Genomic DNA, 25,634 nt, shown 5'->3' with positions numbered 1-25,634 from the left:
GACGAAATGGAAGAAATAAATAATTGATTTACTTTCCATAAAAAATATAAATATGGTGTTCTACTTTTGGTATTAACTAATTGTACATTTGTTTGTACACTTAGAAAAAAAATTTCATTTTGATATTTTGCTCAATAGCTAAGTTATAAAAAAGGAACGAAATCTGTATAATATTTCGTCGGTCAAAAGTTTAAGACTATACAAAAAATATTAATTTTTGGTTAAAAAATATACACAATTTTTGTTTAAATTCAATATTTTGTTCAATATCCGTTATTTCTTATCCCTTCGGTACATCTTCTTGGCATAGAATCTATTAATTTTTTATATTAATCTACCGTAATATTATTCCAGGCTGTTTCAATCGTAGAGTAAAGTTCATTTAAATTTTTCGGTTTATAACCTTGTACTGTCTTTTTTATGATGCTTCACAAATTCTCGATTGGGTTAATGTCTGGTGATTGCGACGGCCACGGCAGCACGGTGATATTTTCTTCTTGAAAAAACTGTTTCACAACCCGAGCCGTGTGCTTCGGATCATTATCATTTTGAAAAATAAAATCATCACTCATATTGTTGCGTGCAAAAGGTAACATTGTGTTCTTGAGTATGTCCTTGTATTGAAAACGGTCCATAATTCCATTGATACGACATATCGGACCAGGGCCGCTTCGAGAAAAACACGCCCACACCATAACGTTGCCACCACCATGTTTAAGAGTTTTTAAAACGCACTGTGTTTTCAAACTTTCGCCAATTCGACGTCTAACGTACCGTATCCCGTCAGAACAGACGCGATTGAATTTCGATTCGTCAGAAAACAATACCTTTTGCCAATCTTCACTTGTCCAATGCTTATGAGCTTTAGCAAATGCAAGTCGTCTTTTTCGATTCCTAGAACTCAGCAGTGGTTTCTTTTGGGGTTTTCGTCCTCTTAAGTTAAAGTCTTCTAATCTTCTCCTAACAGTTCTAGCACTAATTTGTGTATCGTTTTCATAGTTTATCTCCGCAGCAATATTATTTGCACTACGAAAACGATCCTTTTCGCTCAATCGATGAATCCGGCGATCCATTTTCGGTGTTGTTTTCCGTGGTCTTCCGTTTTTCGGTTGATCGCAATACATGCCTGTCTTTAAACATTTATACCAAGCTTGTTTACAAGCTGTTTCTGACCTGTTCACTATATTTGCTATTTCGGTGAAGGTTTTACTTTGCTTTCGCAGCCTTACGATTTGTTCCCTTTCGTTTTCAAGTAAATTCTTTGATTTACCCATAGTCTGTTCCTACCTAAATGAATTTTAAGCAATAAAAGGTACACTAAACAATGATTTTGACATTCCAGAATCAAAATGTTCAAAAACTGTACTCGTACTCACGTTTTACACAGATCGTCTTAAACTAATGTCCACTGTTTCCAAGTGCTAGGCGGTAACTAACTGTTGTAACTCCTACATTGTTTGTATTTAACAACTGACTGTCTGAGGTTACGAAGGTCAAACATACAGCTACGTTATTCCAAAGAGACAAACCGAATAGAAGAACAATATGCGTATAAGATGTTTGTAATCCGGTTTACAAATCATCGTCTTAAACTTTTGTCCGCTACTGTATATATGCGTGTTCTTTTAAGAAATATCGCCCCCAAGTACTGTGATGTTGTATCGTATTCGATCATTTTCTATCCTTAGTTTCGTCGCGAATTAATTACATTTTATCACATTATCGAACGTACGGATTTTCAATTTTATCATTGCTATTTTTAACCCGTACAGGATCGAATTCTTCCATCAAACTATAGAAAGAATGTTATTTTACAAATCACGAACGATAGAAGCACGTTCCTTCCGGTATTCCTGTAAAAGAGATACAATGCAATAAAATCCAAGATCAGTCTCAAAACGTACATTTATAAATCAATATCAACCAAATACAAATATACAAATCAAAATCATTATCAAACAGGTCAATTTCGATTCTTTCAAACATAACGCAGGAAAGTCTAAACCCAGTTTTAAAAAGTACATTCGTATCGTTTAGTCGCTTGACAGAGATACATCGATTTCAAACACGTCGATTTCAATTCTTTCTGTCATAAACGTAATCTCTGCTCTCGATTGAAATCAAAATGGTTAACGTGTGAAAATCTGAGCCGAAATGGTTCGCCACCTTTCCCTTCCTTGTCAATGGGACACAGTATACATAGTAAAGCCGAAGGCAATGCGAATCATTGGTCTTTCGAAATAACAGAATTTCCTCGAGCGAGGAGAATTGTTTGGGATCGCGGAGTCTCCGGAGGCCGGACGAGATTCACCTGTCAGGCAAATCTTGTTATCACGTTGCGTTACGTTACATCGTGGGCTCACCCACGCGTGCACGATTGCCGATGGCGTTTAGGTGTCTTTCACTGTTTACCGTATGCCACATGGTTCGTACGCCTACCATCGTCTGGTCTGGTCTCGTCTCGTCTCTTCGCTACGCCTGTCTGATTCCCCCTTTTCTTCGCTGGCTCGCGAATCGGCTAACGCATTATTTCCTGCATCCATTCCAGCTCCTTCGCGATGAACAGCTGTGTGAAATTAATTATTCACCGGCGGCATTGACGCGTATTCACATCGCGCGCTTCGCTGCGCTTCCGTCGTCTTTGCTATTCCTTTTTCAAATTGAAGATCGCAGGTGAGAGACACGATAAGTCACAATTCACGATCTTTCATGGGAGAACAATTTTTAAATTCGATATATTGCTAAATGATTTTGCATCAAGGTGTCTTTTTTTGTGTCAATTTTGCATCAATAAATTCGTTTGAATTTGATTATACGCTCGAGAAATATTAACAGCATCGGTTACGTGCACTGATATTAATTGATACGAACTGGTATTGATTAATTAAGATTTGTATCTTTTATTCTTCTTCAACAGTTTCACGTGAAAACATTTTTTTTATCCACTAGGTTCTACATAAAAGACGATCGATATGAAAAGACATGTATTTTTCTCGTGTAGTCTTTTGTTCTTGTCTTTCTCTTTAGTTTCTTTCATTCTTCTCTTTCCTTTATCAGTTTGAAACGAAGCGAGTTCTTTGTCTGAGATAAGATACGTAGAAAGTTGGATAATTCTTTGAAAAAGAATCGTAGTCTTGATGAATGTTAATGAGATTTAACGAGGATTTGTCTCGTGCGGTTTTGAAGACAGAAGCGTCATTCTTTGAAAGTGATCTTAACATCGAGTCAATGGATTTTAACTTGTCCTGAATTCTTTAAAGCTTTGATAACGTGAGTAATTCAAACAGAATGACGTGATGTAATTTTGGTTAAATATGTTTACATATGAATATATAAAAATATATATTTGTTAAAAAATATATAAAACATGAAACGTAATATTCTACAATATATAGCAAGTAAAACTTCCCACTTAAGATTTTATTTCTTAAATCCTGTTCGTAAAATAATACCAGTGTAATTATACGAATATTATTTATGTTAACCATAACAAACATTCTTAAACGTAAGAAAATTCCGTTCTTCTTCATCATATTTTATTTTGCAACAAGTAAGTGAAATAACTGGCCATTACCAGCGATAATAAAACGTGTATGGAATAGCGAAAACGGATGTTAGCAGTTTTATTTCCCATCGGTATAAAAACTACGTAGCAACTAAGAAGATAATAATATGCAATATTCCGTCGGCTAGTTTTCGCATAACATGCGCAACGATTAATACAGCAAAGTTTAGACTGTAAAGTTTGCTCGTGTTTTACGTGCTGTTGCGTTATAATGTGATACCACACACGTTGTATAGTTAGATATTTCAACCGTTATACTCTGCTACTTTCGCGAACTAAGCTGTAGATTATTACTGTGAAATCCGATAGATGATTTTTGCCGTTTAATTTATGTAACAGCATTTGAAGCAATATGTTATTTCGCTGAAATTAGCTTTAACTTTGTTACGTAATTTTACGAACGATTTAGATATATAATTTATAATCGTTTTATAAATTTCTAGAAATTTATAAGTAAGATTAAATTCTACGTATAAATATTATTATGTAATTTTTATTATTATTCATTTTATATTATATATTTTATTATTGCTTATTAAGTAATACTGTGCATGAAGAAAAATCATTGAGAGATTATTCGCGAGGAAAAATGAAAAGTTACGTGACAATTAAATTATTTTATAACAAAAATAAATGTTAAACTTAAGCTTTACTTATCTTGTTAAGCAAATGAACGTATTTTGGCGTAAAATGTTGAAATTCTTACTGCTCTAGAATACTCGACCAACATCCTGCCAGACGTATGTTTAAGAAATCGAAGACGATAAAGAAACAAGAAGATCGTTAATTTAACTGCTCGACTATTAATTCGTTTCTCTTGTAAATTTATTGCAGGGCCCGCCACAACCCGGACAACAAATTAAATTCACAGTCGGGGAATCCTGCGATAGGATCAAAGAGGAATTTAACTTCTTGCAGAACCAATGCCACGCGTAAGTGACAGATATCTTGTACCATAATAATCTGTGCATAATTTGCTCCCACACTTCTTAACACTCTGTCATCGTTTCATTACACAAAAACAACGAATACACCGATCCAACTTTTCGCTGATTTATGTTTTACACGCGCGTAGCGTTCTAAATAGAAAATCTAAAAAGAGAACAGGAAATTTCTAACAACGCTAAAATACCTAGAAACAATCGAAATCTCGTTGTGAAACACAAGTAAAATTAAAATACCAAAAGTCGTGGTAAGGTAAAGAACGAATTAATTCCTTTGGAACAGTGACGTTAAACTATCCACGATAAGGGCGAAACTTAATTACAACGCAGCGTAAGTAGAACATAAGAACAATCATCCGGAGAGATTCGACTCGAGGTCTTTGCACCCTTTGCAAGTCACCTTATTACAGTTCCTTTTCTTTTTTCTTCTTCGGTTCCAAGGGAATTAATATTAAAAAAGACGGACGGGCCAGAGCTAATCCGAAAAAAGGTCTTCCGGCTCGAATAAGTTTATTAAATCGTGTAACGAAAAGGAGGGGAAAAAAAAGAAAAGAAGAAGAAAGTAAGAGAAGAGAAAGAAGGAAAGAGGAGTAAAAAAAAGGGGGGACAAGAGTCGTAAAACGATTGAAGTCGAGCGGCACCTGCTCATCAGCCCTTTCATACTCTCTCTCTCTCTCTCTTCAAGTTCTCCTTTTGTCTCGAAGTTGCATACGTAGCCGGCAGCTACCGGGCACCACCATCGCGGATCGAGAAAGAGCCTGGGAATTCGTGCAGCTGCTTCCTTGGCTTTGCACGCGATACACAAAAGCCATAAGTGATTTACGACAACGTGGCTATTGGCAGACACGTAATGACACCCGTGCACCGTAGCCACCGCGAATACGAAATTAAGGAAGCCTCGATCTCGCTGCTGTTGCATTTTTCAGCGTTTCGCCGATCGAAACTTTCATTGTTCGTACAAGCTGCAACTTCCCAGCCGGAAGTTTCAAGCTCTTTTCCATTTTTCTCTCTTTCTTTCTGTCTTTTCTTCCGTCTCTTTTTCTTGTCGTTTCGCCTTTTTTTTCTACCCCTTTGAAGTTGGCAAACGTACACGGCATTGTTCCCAGTCGATGACGGCGAGGTATAAGAGAATGTAGGAGAACGATAGGAACAATATTTCAAACGTTGCGCTCCAACTTTTCGCAGCGTGCACACGCGAGAATGTACGTGCTGTCTATTATGGACAGTAAGTGGTGCAACGAAGGACAGAGTGGTTCTGTATTAAAAAATGGATAGAAACTATCGAACCAAGATTTCCTTTTTATAGGAAACTTTGTTTTTACGAAGACTTGAAGTTGTGAATTTGTATTAACGAACGAATGAAATTCGTAGGAAACAGCCTTTTCGAAAAAGTTGAACTAATAGCGAATTTGTACTAACAAACGGGTGAAATCTTCTAATAGGAAGCCTCGTGGAATGTATATTAAAAATTTGTGTAGTTTAAATGCAATTTAATTGAAATTAATTAAATTGAACTAAATTATAATGAATTAATTAAAATTAATTTCAATTGAAAGAAGCTTCGTTCTCAAAGAGATTGAAACTGAAAATTCTCCGGTCGTGCGTTTTACGTTTAAGTTTCAATTTGGGTATCCATCGGGTAGAGTTTTTAATAAACGAAAACATCTACTGACATTTCCACTCAATGTTGCAAGTGCAATCGTTTTGATGTATGATTAATGAAGATACGTCTATTGGAAGCTTTATACGCTAGTAATTAGATGCACGTGCACTCAAAGAACTTTCAAACTCAATTTTCTCAAGAACGGGGCCTTGTATCGCATTATCTTACTCTACATTTTTTATTCGTTTTTACATGTACAATCATTTACTATTTTTCCTTCTTCTACCACTTACGAGATACGGTAGTTTAATAGAAAGGGAGTGCTTAATGGGGGAAACAGGTTAGGGAATATAGCATAAATGGCCATAGCGTGTGCACGCAATTACGTATGCATAATCGACGACAATTAATATTAACATTATGCTAACGCAGCGAGCATAAAGTAGAAAGATCGTGGGACGTTACTCGGATTACATAGTGCGTAATGTAGGCATGTGTGACACACATGGCCACGTGCTATCTGTGAAATTATGCTACTTAGTGAATAACACGGGCAACGATATTTTAGACCATTTAAAATATCGTATAGCGGATGTTTGCATGTTGGTTGCCAAAAGTTTTCGGAAAGTGCGATTTTCTTATACTGTGTAAAGAGATAAATTCCAAAATTTCAATACAGAGATTCGTTGTGCAAGTATAGAGTGTAGTTAGTTCAATTTTCAAAGCAGAGAAAATTTATTGATCTGCGATCTAAAATAAGTTGTTTTTAAAAAGACATATTTGTATTACACCATTGCCAACAATTTTTGGCTAACATACGCAGTGATGTGTAGAAGTTTCTGGCCAAACAGATTTTTCACTTTGTATTCTACGAACGGTATCTTACAAATTTGTTACAAACATTGTACGATTGTAGTAAAACTGTGTTTATTCGTTGTACTGTTTTCTTTTACTTGCCTCGCCTTTAAACTCGATGTTTAAATTAAAGTTCTTTAGATCTGGCTAAAATGTTACATTACATGTATACAATAAATAAAACGAAAATAAATATACAGTAGAACTGTATCTGGCTAAAAACAGTGTTTTACGTATTTATCGTACGAATAACGTGATTCATATTTTCACCATTCACATTCAAATTGATTTTTCTCTGCGGTGCCTAAATTCTGAAACATAAAATTCAGCATTAAATCTGCTGTTCTGTACGCAACTTGGCGTATCTTTTTTTCTCCCTCAGAATATTTCATTATAATACTAAAATCGAATATTTAAAATCCATTTATATTTGAATAATATCAATCAAAATGAAATATTCATTTGGAGTCACATAGATCTAAGAAAAATAATAAAATTAAGGTCACTTGACCGCTGCTTAATATACTACACACACACACACACACAAAAGATAAGAGAAACATAAGATGGGATTAAAATCATTTAATCTGTACCAATTCCCCTTTCTCTCTGTTCACAGCTTGAAGCTCGAGTGCGAGAAATTGGCCACGGAGAAGATCGAGATTCAGCGACATTACGTGATGGTAAGGAATTACCATTCTGTAACACTAATTCCGGTTAAGTCCGTGCTCTCCTTTCTCCCTCTGTCCCCTAAAGTTTCCTTCTGATCCCTTCTCGCTTGGTCCTTCTGCCTCTATCTCTACCCCGTTCTCCGTATCCAGGATAATCATGCTTGCTCGACCGCTAAACCACCTCGGCTTCTTAGCATTAATTGCATCCTCGCCGCACCGACTTTACATTGGCCTGTTACGCAGCGCACATTTCCCCTCTGTTCAGGTATACAGTGTACAGGTACACACAAAGCCTCACAAGGGACACATACACACAAACGAACCACGTGTGCTGGCCTGTGTATCTGTATATTTATCTTGCGCACCTACTGTGCATAGCTAATGATTCTAAGAGAGCCAGAGGTTCTCACTGATTGGAAGACCAGTGGTTGGGAAAATCCAGTGTACGAGCGTATCGCATGCCGGCTTCTTATTTGACAAATAGCTTTACTCCAGCAAAATAAGAAGGTATAGAGGATGGAGGGAATTACACGAGATTAGCATCAAAGTACTTTGGCATTAAAATTGGAAAAGTTTGAAAAGCTGGAGTTATTCATCTTGGTCTGTGAACTGTCCCCTGTGTGTTTCAAAGCTTTTACAACCGAAAATAATTCAGTTATACTGTGAAAAACAACATGGAAACTGTCAAACGAGTATTTTCAAGGGTTAAAAACGAAAAACTGCGAAAATAATATTTGACTAAATAATGTTATGCGTTTGGTATATATATAAATTTTTTGTAAGCTTTCAAATGGTTTTTTGCGTTTTCTGAAAAATTTGTTTGAGTTGCCACGCTTTTGAAATACATGTTTGATATAGCAATGGGATCTGACACTTGGAATTTCTATGCAGCGCGTTATAAAATATATGGGGGATATTTATAGAGCCGATTCTAAATATCAAAATGATGAAAAGCGCCGTTTCAAGCTTACCGTTCCAGTTATAAACAATTCTATTTTACGCTAGAAATATATTGGTATCAATGAGTCAGTTGATAAAGCTTTTTCTCTGTATCTCACTTAGATTTCAGGTTTCTCATTTTTCATCGACATCGCTACATTTCCAGCGCCAAATGAAATCGTTTGTAACCGACATTTTTCTACATACACTGTCTTCATCGTTTTGATGTTTAGAATTAACCCTTTCTATATATTTTAACCTTTGAATTATATTCCAGGTGATTTCAAAGTTAGAATTCTTGAAAGCCCTCACTGAATCCTGGAAATCCTAGTGTCTCAAGTGTGAAATTTTAATAGATTTTAAAATCTTGACATTATTTAGAGTATCCAATATTATACATTCATTTCCAATATCAATGTATCCAACCAGTACACCATAAGGTACCAGCAATTAATGAGATGAGAAATTAAGAGAGAAATAGAACTGAAGATCTGGAAACATTCAAAATTTAGAAAACTCCAAATCTGAAAGATCGAAGGCTTTCGAGATTCCCAAGTTTCGGATCGCGTTCGAAACGATTTGCATCTTCATAGTCCCGAAAAGCTTCGAATTATGTACTTGCGAGTTGAGATTCGAACACCCGTTACTACGAACGACCCGTCTTGGGACACCTAATGACAAAGTAATACAAGCTGGATGGAGGCGCGCGAGCAATGCCGAAGGATAATGTAGTTGGCCTGGTTGGCTTGTACCCGAATGCTTTCCAACGATCGACCGCCGTAAACCAGTCTAATTATACCGATCCGCGTGTCCCGCGAGGAAATCCGAGCCGCACTCGCTCGCCGCACGCAAGATGGGATTTATTGCCAGGCGTTTTCATGGTAAATGCCTCGCAGTTAACCCTCGCGAAATTGGACTGCGTGCGTGCGCGAGTGCCAGGAAGAGGGAAAGGGTCCACCGAGTAGCGTGTGGTTGGAGTTTATTGTGGTCCCGGTGACACAATTAATCGACGCTGATATCGCGACTATCGTTTATTCGGGGCGTTGTAAAATAAAACGTTTGACATTTTTCGAGTGTTAATTTCACCTGTTTCGTTTCTTGGATGGGATAGGGCGGTTGAAATTTCTGGAAATCGAATGTCACGCGTAGAGAAATGGTTTCATGGATTCTCATTACTGTCTTTGGATATCACGTAATCAAGCAAGTTTTTCCTTTGATCTTTCATTTTTCACATGTCGTAACACAGATACGCGTGGGTTTGTTATTTGCCTAATGAAAAGATATACAAATTTTGAGCGATAGGAATTTTCTATACGATATAGATACTTCGTACGAAGAATATCACGATTAATAAGAGGAAGATAATTCGTTGCTCTGTTATTGTAAATTCATTTACAATGTTAAAACGTAATAGAACGAAGCATTGTTTCTATCCGTTGCGGTTCTTACGTATCTAGAACGTATACTTGAAATTGTATCTCTTCTGCAGCAAGTATGCGATATTATTATAAATGAACATAAGTGAATGAGATTTCTTACGAACAAAAGCAATTACTACTTCATTGATAACTTCATTGATAACCTTATTAAATGGAAACGGCGATAATGTCTAAAACTTGAAAAGATTATCGATATCCTTGTATTTGTCATAACCTAATAATAAAATGATAAATTAAAATGTAGATAATATAAACGCAAAAGATAACAGAGGCCAAACACCAAGGAAAATAACATTCTTACAATTTAATCATCATGATTGCGTCTCATACTTCTCTGTCCTACATAACGCACATAGTTACAGATAGAGAACTATAAGGACATAATATGGCGCCTTGTTCAAGGCCCGTATATCGGTTTGATATACTAATTTATTGTTGTCCCTTGCTACCCTGACGTGGCATTTCGCCTTAGGTTCTGTTTTTCCTCGAACACTCGGATACGAGGGAGTGTCTCTCCCTCGGTCCCTTTCTTGCTGTTCTTGCACAGGGCGTTGTACAGACTTAATTGGCGCGGAGGCGACTAGTTTAAACACGATTAATCAAGCGTACGAGCCAACACGGCTGCCGCCGGAGGAAGTCGCCGTGAAGAGAGAGAGAGAAACTCCATGGAGATTTATCGACACGAGCCACGTTGTTCCTCGCGAGGCTTTCTAAGACACGTTCTGTCTCATAATTTCTGTTACCGTGGAATGTAGATTTTGTTGCCCCCGGGACGTTATTATTGCTTGTAACATGCACTAAACGTATTGTTTCCCGCTAACGAATACCAACTTCTATGAACGTCCTCGTAAATATTGCCAACTATGCTGGCCTTTCGTTGTATCTCTGTTACGTATTTTAATACGCTGGGATTTTCCATTTTGTTGCGTGTTTCGTCTTATTTACAACAGGGCGAAATATCAGAGATGAATCGTCGTCATTAGAATCTCGTCTTTTGCGTTTGGTCGAACGTTTCCTCAGATTGTTTCTGTTACAAGCGCACTATCGGTGAAAATTTTGGGACCAGTTCTCGGTCGGATTGTATCGAGTATTAGAGTATTTCGTCATCGATTCGAAATTGATATCAGATCGATCGATGTAACAGATTTTTGACCATAGAATTTTCGCAGATAACACAATTCCGAGCTGACTTTCCTGTTTTTCGGTTCTTCGCTTTTACGGAGCATATAGTGTGATTCCAAGTTTTTGACATTTGAGGCAATTAAAGATATACGAACTCAAGCAATGGCTATGCAGATGAAAATGATCTACTAATTGTTTCACCCAGTATATGACTAACAGTATAGACAGTTGTCTTTCGTATCTATGTCTGTTAATACTCATCAATTGTCACACAATAGTACAAAGATGATGAAAATTTTAAAAAATTTCCAATTTCCTTTCTCCAAACAGCTTGTCCTGTTTCCGCCACTTTATCCATTTTCCTAAGATATCAAAGTCGTTTCTAAATTTCTCCAAACGCGTTTAATTCTGCGATTAATAAGCAAGCAACGCGCTTCGACCTATCCTCGTTCGAGCTTTCTAAGAGGAGCCGATCGATTTCTATCCGGTCAATAAAAATTTGTCGGATTGAATTACACCTCGGGCACGCCTTGGCCCGATCATTTATCCCCCCTTAACAAGATCACTCTCCGAGAGCAAAAGAGAAAGAAAGAAAGCTGTTGGAGCAATAGTACCGACGCGGCAGTAAAAAAAAGGCCAGGTCTCTAACAAAAGACCGCTTGTTAACTCGCTTAAACGACGTGTACAGAGTACATCTCGGTGGGGTGTCGGTGCCAAGGCGGAGCAACAACGGTGAGACGAGAAGTAGAAGAAGAAGGAAGAAACTAAGAGAGGAGAAGAAGGGCGCGTTGGCGAATCGAGGGAGATCGCGTGCTTTTTCTCGTTCTCTTTGTCGAGTTCATTAACAAGCGCCACGTTAAGGACGCTGGTGTACAGGGGTCGAGGCCCGTCACGTTAATTTGTTGTGCAAGCCATAATGAGTCGCGGAAGTTGGTCCAGAGAGTGCACTACTACTAAGGGCTGCTGCTGCCGCCGCCACCACCACCTCCACCACTACCGCTGCTGATCGTCGTTGCTGGTTCCTGCTGCTGCAGTTGATCTTAACAACCTCTGCCTCCTGCCCTCTTCGCCTCTGTTGCTCTCTTCCTACCACCGCCGTTTCCTCAGCATGTCTACCTCCCTGTCCCCGCTGTGTTCCTTTCCATCGGTGGCTCGCTTCATCCCCCTTCTCCCTCGGGTGGAATAACTTACTTACGACGCAATTAATTCGCCCGTGTAATTACGGGGCTAATGGCCCGTAAAATTAAGAACCTGTACCTGGCTCTCGAGCGTGTTGCACGCGTTCTACTACCCTTCCATCTCTCTTTCTCTCTCTCTCTCTCTCTCTCATCTATGTTCATCGTCTCTTTGCCCTTCATCTTCTATCTATTTCCGTCTTCTTCATACGCTCTCGTATAATTTCTCTCTCCCGCTCACACTCCAATTCGCTCCCTCGCGCAAAATCCTACGTATATACAACCGTCCGCTCCTCTGTCTCTCTGGAGTGTATTCGACTAGACTCGATTAAGTTTATCGCGATTAACGATAATTAATAACGCGTTACCACGGAAAGTGCAGTGCTGCATGCCGTGAGGGAGAGAGAGAAAGAGAGAGAGAGAGACTGGGGGCAGATATAGTCGAAGCTCGCTCGCGCCACCGCTCGTTCACGAGATTAATGGTACCCGGGGATGTTAATGACGCGGATGTGCAAGGAGGCGGTGACGTCGGGCAGGTGGTAGCTCGCCACGATGCCTTGCCGTAAGAAAGCCAGAGGATGAAAAAAAGAAGGCGAAGACGAGGGAGAGAAGGATGTAAGAAAAAAAAGAAAGAAAAAAAGGAAATAAAGAGGAAAGGCGAGGAGAGAGAAAAAAGTAACAACGTCGAAATAACGAAGCAAGACACGGACAAATCTGGCAAATGATGTTAAATTGCTGGCAGTGAAGAGACGCCGCGCTGTACGGACGACGCGATGCTAAATGACCGCCGCTGAGCCTCGGAGTTGACTGTTAAGTAATGACGCTACAAAACGGTCTCTTCGGTAAAATGCTCGTTTACCGCAATTATGACCGCCTCATCGCTGCCCTGCTAACGACCACCGTTGATAGCCGATGAAAGACACTTCGCATCGGGAATTCTAGGAGTTTCCTGTGGTGTCGTAAGACGGCAGAATCGACGCCTTATTATTATTTTTCAATCGTTTGAACATTGTTTCCGTGGAATTGACGGGACGAATCGCCGAGTTTTCGCGGTATAATAATAAGTAGCGAACGATCTGTTCCAGAGAATTGTGTAAACGAGCGGATTATCCTTTCAGACTTTGTAAATTTCTTTCTTGGCCTGTCTTATTATCGTCCTTTTAAATTTTTATCAGATGTTTTATAAAAGTTAATTACGTTATTCGAGAAAACGCTGTAAACGAGTAACGTTATTTCTTTAGATTTTTGTAATTCCTTTCAAACCCATCTTTTTGTTGTCCCTTCAAGTCAGATGTTGTAGTTGTGTAGTTTGATTCTGTGGAAAAATTAATTGATTTGTAACAGAGAACTCCGTAATATTATTGTTTCAAATTTTTAATAATTCCCATCTATTTAGTGTATTTTTAAAAATGGTCAGCCTGGTATCGTAATTTCGCAGTTGGATATTTTATAAAGGTTTACTTTATAAAAGTTGGTAATTTTCAGAATGAAATTTTGATATAAAACGAGGAAGAATGTTGTGTGAAGGTAAAACGGTTAAGTTTTGTGTTTTGATGTTTTCTGTGCAATATTAGAAATTTGTCTCTATCATCGAGGAAACATTGTAGATAGGCATTATACACCCTTGGACAAAAAGATAGCACATGTGTGCTATCATTAATTTCTCATAGATAGAGTCCGAATTTCCCAAGTTTGACGAATGGCATATAAACAGTACCTTGTAGTAATAAGGTATATGAGCTTGAAACTGTATCTTCGCTATTCCTCTTGTATTTATCAACAATGATTGTGAAATCCGGTCGGCGAAATGATAGCACACTTTCAAAAGTTGTAGTGTTTATTATCTACTAAATTGTACAAAAATAAAAAACCTTTTAAAATTTAATAATGTGTGGATCCTCCCTTATTCTCCACCACCTCCAGCATTCGTTTCGGCAAAGAACGATATAGTTTTCTAATATAATCCAGCGATATATTTCTCCATTCCTCTTCAAGGCACTTTTTTAACTGATTAATACTTTCAAATTGCCTATTTTCTCTATAAACGGCATTGCTTAATTTACTCCAACAGTTTTCGATTATGTTTAAATCGGGGGAGCATGCAGGCCAGTCCAAAACTGCAATATTTTCTGTTGAAAAATATTCTTTCACAACCTTAGCGGTGTGAACTGCAGCATTATCTTGCTGAAAAATAAAATCTTGTCTCGCAATATGTGTTGCGTACTTTGCAATTTGATTTTGTATCAAATTACGATAGGTTATAGCATTCATCTTGCTGCGAATTGATATTAAATCAGTCTTTCCGTTATACCCAATACCTGCCCAAAGCATAATGCTACCTCCACCCATTTGACGCCGTATTTGTGACAATTTTTTTTTTCTTACATCATGATAGTAAAAATTGAATCCATCTGGGCCATCTAAATTAAATCTTTTTTTATCTGTAAATATAACTTTCCTCCACTTCTTGTTCCACCGTATATGTTCTTTTGCAAAATATAATCGATGCTCCTTGTGAATCTGCTTTAGAGCTGGTCTTCGTTTTAATTTCATCCGCTTTATGTGCGCGGATTGTTGTAGTACACGTCTGACATTCCGAGGATTAGTTTTTACGCCAACTTTTTCTGCAATTTCACGTGACGTGAGAAGCGAATTTGACGCGGCACGTAAAATTGCACGTTTTTCACGAGTACTAATCGCGGAAGGTCTCCCACTGCTTTTTTTTGTTCCATAATTATTTACATCTTTCAGTAAATTATAAATGACTTTCCGACTTCTACTGAGAACTTTTGCAATTTTAGAAATAGTAAAGTTTTCTTTCTTTAATTTCAAAACTGTTTGAATCTCTTCACTATTTAGCTGTTTTCCACGTCCCATTGTTTGAATCGAAATTTGTAAGGTTTCTAATGAAATTCTTCTACTTTTCACTACGTCTACACCACTCAGAATACACAGAAATACTAAGGAATGGAAACAAAATGCTTGGTGTGCTATCATTTCGCCGACCGGATTTCACAATCATTGTTGATAAATACAAGAGGAATAGCGAAGATACAGTTTCAAGCTCATATACCTTATTACTACAAGGTACTGTTTATATGCCATTCGTCAAACTTGGGAAATTCGGACTCTATCTATGAGAAATTAATGATAGCACACATGTGCTATCTTTTTGTCCAAGGGTGTATAACTTATTGCTAGTCTGTTATTTCCACTGAAAGCATCAAAATGATGAAACGGCAACCTAATGACATTATACATAATGGAGAAACATATTTCTGAAATAACGGACCACGTCTTACACATGACGCTTCATTTACATTATTATTTCATCGTATTTGCGAAAATAAATCTTGGAAAGCTCATTCGCGCGTAACATTTCTCTCTTATTATACGCTGGCTGCTTTTTAGTTTGGCATTTCAAGTTATCACAGGCCAGCGTAGTTAAGAATTAATCATTGGAAAATCTAATTAACTCTTTGCTTACAAAAGGCGGCTGTGCATGCCCTTAATGTATCATTAACATATTTATGAACTCTATATACAATAATTGTATGTACAGTCAATATATCTCTTAATTACCTGATAATCTCGAATATATTAAAAGGAAAGTGTGGATATTTGTAGCTACATTTACAAGAAATTTTAATGTGTATTGAAGAAATAAATAATTCGATTAAAATGTACAATCCTACGAAATTCGAACATGCGCAAAATATCCAAAAAAATCCATGTTACCATATGTAGAATGTGAAATAAATTTCTGGTCAGTTCCAATCTCTCGTTTCTCTAGTTCTTTTCGCAAAAACATGAATTTCCATCAGCATATCCAGTCTACCGATATACACTGCGCTTTTGCAATTATATTAAAAAATGCTTCAAAATACGAAATCTAAATAAGAAATTTACTGATTTCCAAATATGATCTCATCCACTACGCATAATTGTGCTTTTTTAGTACACACCATAGCTAAAATGTTAATAATTCATTTTCATTTAGAAGTTGACGTATTTATAATTTCGATAACCAATTTATGTTTTCTGTTACAGTATTACGAAATGTCGTACGGCCTAAACGTGGAGATGCACAAACAAGTAAGTTCCTTTTATTCTCTTCAGCAAGAACAATCATAAATTTTCCCATCATTTCCGACGTACAACCGCGATTTTCGGTATACCGTACAAATTTTTCAAACATGCAACACTTGACTATTTACTCAGGCGCATTGAACACTCTTTTCCCTTAGATTATCAAATAAAAACGACGATATTCTTTCGATATAAACGTTCCGTCTCGGACCAGCTACTGTAATATATTTTTCAATATGTCGCGAGATTTTAGTAATTAGCTTTTCCGTGTAACGAGACGAGAAAGGCCGAAAATCGCTGACACGATAGCCCCGTCTCGTTGCAGGAAATTCAAAAATCGACCGCGAAAACGCGTTTCGCGTGTATACACGCGCACTTCCTTCCACTTGCATTGCATCGCGCGACGATCTTTCTTGGCTCGAGACCCGCGCCGGTTAACGTCGCGTGTTTGCCGCAGTCATTAAGCGGGATAAGTTTGTCCCGTGTACACGGCCGAATAAACATTTGCAGCGATGACTCGACGACATGGGGCAAGGCTCTGAGAGAATGCAGCCGCCACTTTCGATTCCGTTTGCGAACATCTATTCCGAGAAGACGTTCCGTTCGCACGATAACTTGGTAGCCCGTACGCGTCAACGTTCTTCGTGTTTAAAAAAATCAGCTTCGCTACGGAGAATTCACAGATTCTGTCTGCTTCGTTCGAAATATTGTTTCGTACGATTCGAAAATACGAGGACCGAAGAAATTTTGTTTTAAGATTAGGTAAAGAAATTTGAAGATTTGCATCTTAATATATTTTTTAATTATATTTGATAGGTCTACCTTAGAACGTATTTGACAGGTCAATCGCGTAAGATTGATATTAATCAAAAATTAGTTTGCACCTGTTATTAGAGATAATCGAGTAAAATTGATTAACGAAAATTTAGAGTATTTGAATAATTAAACTGTTGCGATAAATCTAGTCTGCCGGATACAGATCGTTTACCTCTATTTAATTTGCTAACAAATTTACTCTAAATTTAAACTAGATTATCTATAACTATTATTAGGAATTTAAATTTATGTATTTCTGACATATCTTTTAAAGTGATCATCAAATATGTGCAGGATTCTTTTCCAATACACCGTAGAAAATCGAACAATCAAAATAGAAGGAAACTAATTTCCGGCTCTGAAAGACCTCGTAATGGTTATTAACTATTAAGATTAAAATTTACATAAAGATAAAGATAAATGAAGTTCGTAAAGTCGTATCTTTTTGTTGTTTTTCTTTTCTACTTAGTAATTAATATAAATAGCGCATTCGTCGAATTTTTTGATTAGGCTACATAAGTGTAGTTAAGTTGGTGTATGGCTCGTTTCCTATACACAGAGGACGTAAACTAAGGGATCGGCTCGTTAAACCGGCGAAACCGAGCCGTGACGCGCAGCTTTCCTACGCGTCTCGTTAATCATCCTCCTTATGTCTGGCTGCGTCGCTTATTTCCGCGGTTCCACCGCCTCTTACCAGCTTCTTGCGACGAAAATAGAGACGCAGCCCATCCATGCTAGAAATACGCGGGTTCGATGAATATTGCTTGCATTCCGCCTATTTCCTTTACGAAATGTTGTCGAGTTGCCGCGGCAAAATATTAATTAACCCGTGAAACAAACAGGTTGAACGATTTCACGGTAGAATTATGCACACATTAATTTTTGGTAAATAACTTTGATCGGATGTAAATATGCGATCGAGCGTAAAACAAATTGAGGGAACGTTAGAAATTGGAAACTTTTGGTTGAAAGGAATTTTTATTGTAATTTTTTCCTTATAATATATTAATATACTAATCGAGTCGATAAATTAATTATACAAATATATATTATATAGTGTGACAAGGTATTACGACAATATATTTATAAGAATATATAATTATAATAATTATAATAATTATATATAATTATTATAAGAAGAAGTTGAAAGAATTGCTTTTCTCCCTTTCAAGTCGATATTTCTTAAAAATAGGTAAAATTAAATATCTACGCAGTGTAATGTTTTAGAAGAAAATATTCTAAATCTGTAGCCTCGTTGCTCGAAAACTTTAGGGTTGTATAACATCTACGCTTCGCCAATTAAAACTCCAACAAGACGCAGTCGACGAAACCAAACAGTTGAAACGTAATTTCGCAGCGGTGTATCTCGTTCTTTTGTACGTCTAATTTTACCGCATCGCGTGTTAAAAGTGTCCACGGTTAAACACTCTGCTTGCGAAAAGTGAGTCGACCAAAAATATTTTCCATCTCTCCGGGCAGCTGGAAAGCATGTGTTCGCCGCGAAAGCGAAATAAAAGCTTCCTTCCTCTTTTATGCACTTTGTTGCCGGCACGTTTTACTACGCGTAGCTCTCACGCGTCGACCGATCACCCACTGTGCCAAGTTAAAAAAGCGACGAACCGTGACCGGATCCCTCTTGCACCATTCAATGAAAAACTAATATTATCGGTGAAACTTTACAAGTCACATGTTACAAATTACCAGTGCTACCAAATTCTTACGTACAACAGCCACCGCGTTTGATAATCTCGCCAATCGAGATCTTTGAGTAAATTTCACAAATTACGAGTCAGACGATTATCTAATTTCTGGCGGAAATTTATAAAATTATAAGATAGAAATTTGTTACTTATAATTGGTAACCTGTCAGTTCATTGATATTATTTATACGAATTAATTTGATATTTTTCCTTTGAGTCAATAATTAAGAATCCATATGAAATTTAAATGCTTCCCCACTATTTTGAGATTTCCTATTTTAATCTTAACATTTCTAACACGCAGCATATGTAACGTTACTTCAAATGCTATTAAAATAGTAGAAAAGAGAAAAAAGTATTACTCCAAAAACTACATGGATAAATAAATGATAAATTTATTTTGAAAGACAGCGTATTAATTTCTACACCTAACGTTATTACTCAATAAATTATTGCGCTAGATTGTCCATATATTGTTGTTTTTATATAAATATTAATCAGCAACGAACGTTTCTCATTAATTTTGAACGTACCTTTGTTCCTTTTACAGGCTGAAATATCGAAGAGACTGAATGCTATCATCGGACAGATCCTGCCCTTTCTGTCTCAGGAACATCAACAGCAAGTTGCAACCGCTGTTGATAGGGCGAAACAGGTCACGATGACGGAGCTGAACTCCATAATTGGGGTAAGTGCGCGTCATGCTCCGTAATTGACTAATTTTCCAACAGAGGAGAGCGGTTGTTCGATCAGCATTACGCGTCAGGATATCGCAACAGGTGCATCGTGAAATTACGCGTTTCCGTCGAGGAAAAGGTTTAGTAATCATCTGTCAGTTTCAGTACCTCGGATACAATCGGGCGGACGTTTAAAGGATCGCTTTAAATAAGTTTTATCGGTGTCGTAAATTTTTTCATTGAGATATAGTCGAGCTTTCGTTAATCTTCATCCTCTTCATCCTGTCGATTTGAACCGTTGCGATAAACGTGAAAGTGCAATATCGCTATGTGTCGTTTTATTATTTGTAAATCATACGAATGATTTTCGTATGCTTGTCGATGTAGAAATACAAATGAGTCACACTTAAATTCCTTTATCAAGTTGTACATTTTTACGTACGATTCGCCTTTTCTGAATAATCATACTTGATGACCACACGTCCAATACCTTCAATTTAATCGCATAAAAAATGTACCACATCGATTCGAATTTAGCCTGTTGTACACTTTTATAATCAAAGAGTAACATCGTTTGTTATTCTTATATGATACGTATAAATAACTAGACTTTATCTTTATGCAAAACCATATTCTCGAGAATGTGATTTAAAAAATCTACAACTTGGCTAGAAAATTGTTCTACCTACCAAGTATTATACAAATCACTATACTTGCATGTTTTATATATTTTTCATACCATGTGCATTCTGCGCAATTTGGTACTTTCACATTATAAATGCATAAAGATCGGCGACCTACCCAGAACCCATGTACACAAAATGATCGTTCCAACCCATCCCATATAGCTCTTTTCTCATATCTACCGTATCTTCCGTATCTTCAAAGCGAAGTATCGCATGTTGCACTTAGAAGCCACAACATGATCTGCGATATTTCGGCGACGAAAAAAAGATGGGTGCACACGCAAAAACCTACCGCAGCAGGCAAAACGCGAGACAATTTTACACGCGACCAGCCGTTTATTCGGCGAGCGGGTAATTTAAGGTCGTTAAGTCGGGTGAATCACCCTTGCGTATCCATTACCTGACCTGGACGAGTCGCAAACGCGTTTCCACTTAAAGAAAAAAAGAAAAAGAATTTTTTCCCGCCACCCAAGATCGCGTACGTCCGTCGTTGTCGAGCGAGCTTCAATTTACATAATAGTCCACCGAATCTAACCGCACGACCGTGTGTACTCGTGCAGGCTGAAAAGGGAATGAGGTGTAGGTAAGCCGAGTCCTTTCTTCGCGTCTCGTGTACGACAGACTTCCGGTGGGAAACGTTTTTCTCATACTCATAGGCTGCATGCCGGTGATAGCAGGGTCGACGAATGCGAAATTGGCATTCGACCGCCGCGGCACGTATAATTGAGTTCCGTGTCGGTTCTCGCGTGCACGACTTGAATAATTCCCGATCGCCTAAACGAATGCACGGTCCTCGTGGCTCCGGACACGCTTGAATTACTCTTTCTGCACGTGCGCCGCTACACGCGCGTTAAAAACACCGCAGGCTAAAGGGAAATTTGGTAATCATATACGGCGAGCAGAAAAACTGACCCAATATGAGGGATTCTTTTTAAGAAATGATGATTTATGATGATGATGATTTATTTGTATTACGAGACGCAGAAAATCGGAAACATGTACTGAGCGACTACACAATGCATTTGTATACAGAGATCAGACCAATCGTACTGAGAAGCAAGGAATGGACAGAAATAGTAACAACAAACCGAAAAATATATGACAACTGGCAAACTTCATGAAGGGAAGCAGAAAGTTGGATGCTTTCCGCATGAACGAACACAGAAAGGAGGAACAGGAACGAAACACCAAAGACCGACACGTAGAAGATGTACAGGATGGGACAGAATAAAGAGCGATTTTGAAAAGGCTGTAGAAAGGAACAATCAGTTTTTCGAATTCTTATTTTCACCGCCTTAAACTACGTAAAAAAGTAGTAAAGAAAAATAAGTATTAGAATAGAAAAGTAACTAATTTTTAAAAATAACTCTGGTAATATGACGTGCGCTCAGGCACACACATTCTTCCAGCAGGGCTCACAAGTTATTCGTTACATTCCGCGGCATTGCCAGTGGAATTTGAACCACTTCCTGTCTGGTAATGGGACTCTCCGCTCATCCGTAAATTATTTGTAATGTCTTGATTAATTAAATTTAAATATTCTTCACGAAACTGTCTTCGGTTCACATTTTCTGTTTCTTTAAGAACCTGAACCATTTGGATTTGATACGGATGATGATGTAAATGATTGTGTAAAATTCATCTAATCGTTCTATTGGAAATCCTAAATGTAGCGCTGTGTCGGACGCGGGCTTCTTGCGATTGCAACTCTTACACGCTCGATGTTTTCGGGCGTACGCACTGTTTTTGGTCTTCCAGGCGTTTTTCTTGTCGTTGATGAAGTCTCTTCTGATTTCTTAATCGCAAAGGCAGATGACATCGGTCTGAATGTTAAAATGGTTGCGGAAAGCACCGTTTTCATAAAACGTTTTGGCAACATACGCGCGATGCTGAAGAGAGGTCCACCGCTCTACTGATACAGCATCCCCACTCTCTCCGATCGACGCAACACGATTCCCGCGATTTTCAAAATCGTTCTTTATTCTGCCCATCCTGTATAATAACACGTGTAATAAATTAAGATATTGATCTATCTAGATAAATAGCATAAAAGGAATAAACTGAGATAAGAAGAAATGCAGCGAATGTACATACTTTGAAAGATTGTAACAATCATAAGCTTCAATACAATAAACGATAAACAATAAACAATAAGATACGATATAATATACGATATGGGAGAAACTTATTAGTTGCATTTAATGATATTTCATTTTCTTAAGGTTTTATCTCGTAACAGAGATGAATGTGTTTATAATAGAAAAATATATTTAAAGCAAGTTTAAGTATACATAAAAGATATAACTTAGAAAACACGAAGCTGGCACCCCGTTGGGGGTAGCCACCTACATGCTATATTTATTTTATTTTATTTATTTTTATTTGCAAATGAGATATAACACTTTACCAAATGTCCTTCAGGACAAATTGTAAAAAACAAAATAAAATAAAAAAAAAAAGAAGTTTAAATATAAGTACAATGTGTATGCTGGTCCAGATCAGCAGGCTGGCAGCGTTACTTTACAAAAGAGCTTCAAGGCTATGGGTTTATGGGTATTTATACAATTACAGAAAACTGACCTTGTCTGTATCTCGTTGCAGCATCTGTGCAAGGCATGTTCCTAGAAAACTATGAGGCTGAGAGACCCTTCAAATCGATTTAGTACTAAACAATACTGAATGGTTTTAAGGACTAAGAAAACTAAGCTTTAGAAAAGATGTAGAATTTCCCTTGAAATGGGACCCACTTCAACGTATTTTAACACTTTGACTGCCATACCGAAATCACATGCTTCGCTCAAGACGCCACGGGAGTATTTTTATTATTCAAAGAATATAATGGTAAAATAATAATAAATCGATGATGTAAGACAACATTCTTCCCCAATGAACCGTTTATCTTATTGGTGGTCACGGATGACCACCGTGGCGCTTTGGTAACAGTTGATAGCGACATATTATAACAAGGCTTCGTTTATTTCAACAAACCAAAACGTCCAGAATATATTGTCGAAGCGTGTAGAAGATATTAGTAAACTGTATTTGCTCCTTCTATATATAATAGTAAGGTATGTGCACACTTCTAACTGCGTGACACGAAATGTGGAAGAAAGAAGGGCAAGCGTACCTTCTCCCTTTTTTTTTTTTTTTATTTGGAAGTAGCTTACAATCAATTCTCATTGAGAATTATAAATAAATTATTCTGGCGTGGTACTATAACGTGAATAACAAATGATTATCGTATGTTTGCTTCTAGGTGAATCTAATGTTTAAATCTAGAGAGTAATGTCTTTTTAGCCTGCGGATCTGATCCGCCGTGTCAAGTAATTGAGTAACTAGTGGGTTTTGGTGGTTGTTAATTCTTATGTTATATCTATTATTGAATTTGGATATTTCTTCTTTAACTGTAGGTGTCTTAAGGTCGCGATGTATTGTTTCGTTAAGCGCACCTGACACGAAAATTTTGCAGAGAGTGCTATAAAAAAAATCAAAAATTGCTAAGATTCGGACCAAAAGATGACCATCTATTGTCCAGATTGTATTGATGAGCCGCATTTATGTTTAAAGTGTTTTAACACAGTGCACCGTTAGATGCAAGATTTGTTCCCATTTTTTTTTTTTTTTTTATTGATGTTCTAATAAAAATGTTTAATTGTTCAATGGCGCACTTTTTATTTCAAAGTATCTTCTATTTATCGGTTATATTCAAAATGCTCTAACTGTCAATTTTCATACAATTTTTAAATTGTAAGAAGTTCAAGCGCTCCGGTCACCAAAGACCACCGTGGCGTCATAGGAGAAACCGTCATATATGACCAACGTGTCAGTCAAAGCGTTAATAGGATTCAAGTAAGTTTATCAATCAGAGTAGTTAATTCAACTTTGCACGGTTCAATAAAAATTGATCAAATCATGTTTGTTTCTTTCCCTTTTTTTTTCGTCTGCTCGCGAGATGTGTTTGACGTAAGACTGAATGAAACGATATATGTAGATAAGGAAAGTTAATTGAACTTCGTCTGACTGATATCAAATTCGTCGGCGATCGAAGTATTTTTACCCGAATGGGCCAGATTAATTTTTGACGGTCGAAATGCTTGTAACGAAGCATTATAGAAATTCGAATGTCGGCTGTTAATTATACCAGTTCTTTTTTACAGAAAAAAGAAAACTGTTGCTTTTGATTTCTGATTTCGTCGTCCGATTTCTTCTGCCATTGAAATTTACTACGTCATTACCACGAGTCTCCCATAAAAACCGACCAACCCGTCAGAAAAATAAAAAAGAGCCATCAAACGTTATCTGGTCCGATCACGGCAGACAGAATCAGGCTCTCGTTGGGGCGTCCTCGATTTAACGAGCGCAGGCCTGACCGCTAGAAATCGTCGGATCGAGGTCGTGACACAAACCGCAATCTGCAGTTGCGTAATACGCGTCATCGGCATGTGGGGACGCATAATCAGCGCGTGCACTCAGCGCCGACCAGTGGCTAATACAAGGTGAAGCCGGCAACGTTACACGTGCACATGCACTCCTCTCGTTCGCACATGTGGTTAGCGCATGCTGATGTACTTACGAAGGGGAGACGTTCCAATGTTTCCAGTTCTATCGTCGTAGGGTTGGAACATGCTAAATAAAGACGCGAAAACAAGGTAGAGATAAATCGAACGAGATAGAGCAAGGTACACACATATACATATAAATATACAAAAGGAAAGCATAGTGGAAAGCAACGACGAACGCAGAAGGGAGACAGAAACGGTCAGGACAGAACGGCAGGGGCCAAAGGCTGAAGGGACGACAGAGGCAAATAGACATAAGCGCCAACCCCCATGAATATGTATTACTCGGTAAACAGGGGTTGAATCAATATTTCGTTTAATAACACTGCACGCTGGAACGCAATTCTCCCTGCCCCGTTTCTCCTATCTCGCTTCCACCGTTCCTTGTCTCCGCTGTATCCCATTCCACCTCTCTGTTTCACCCTGTCTCGTTTCGTTCCCCATTTCCTCTTCTTCTTGCACCTTTGAACGCGCGTATCGCACGCTTTCCTGCACGCACAGACAGATACGATAGCCAGCCACCCGGCCAGCCAGCCAAGGGGGATGCATTTGTACAGGCGCATACAGGATATTCCCTGACACGTATTTAAACGTACAGGTATGGACGAGTCGCACCTCCGGCACTGCGCGATGGTGCCGGACCGATCCTCCCCTCAGGCATCAGGCCAGCCAACCCTCCTCGCACTGTAGCTTCCCTTTCCGCGTATTATTCACGCCGCGTTAAACCTCGTTTGGGACTATTACGTTTCGTTTGCCGCGTTGCACGAACGACGACGCCCCCTCTTCCCCCCCTG

General features: G+C 38.0%; 1 protein-coding gene across 1 annotated transcript in view; it reads left to right on the top strand.

Annotated features, from left to right (window-relative positions):
- Nucleotides 1-25,634, top strand: part of LOC132908071 (protein groucho-like) — an 86,997-nt gene that overhangs the window by 36,958 nt on the left and 24,405 nt on the right. The window contains exons 3-6 of the mRNA XM_060961699.1: nt 4,400-4,497; nt 7,587-7,650; nt 16,364-16,408; nt 19,469-19,606. Coding sequence (XP_060817682.1) covers nt 4,400-4,497; nt 7,587-7,650; nt 16,364-16,408; nt 19,469-19,606 — 345 coding nt within the window. The remainder of the gene's footprint in view (nt 1-4,399; nt 4,498-7,586; nt 7,651-16,363; nt 16,409-19,468; nt 19,607-25,634) is intronic.

Source organism: Bombus pascuorum, chromosome 1, assembly GCF_905332965.1.
Source record: "Bombus pascuorum chromosome 1, iyBomPasc1.1, whole genome shotgun sequence".
Taxonomy (NCBI): Eukaryota; Metazoa; Arthropoda; class Insecta; order Hymenoptera; family Apidae; genus Bombus; species Bombus pascuorum.
This window is presented reverse-complemented; position numbering and strand designations above follow the sequence as displayed.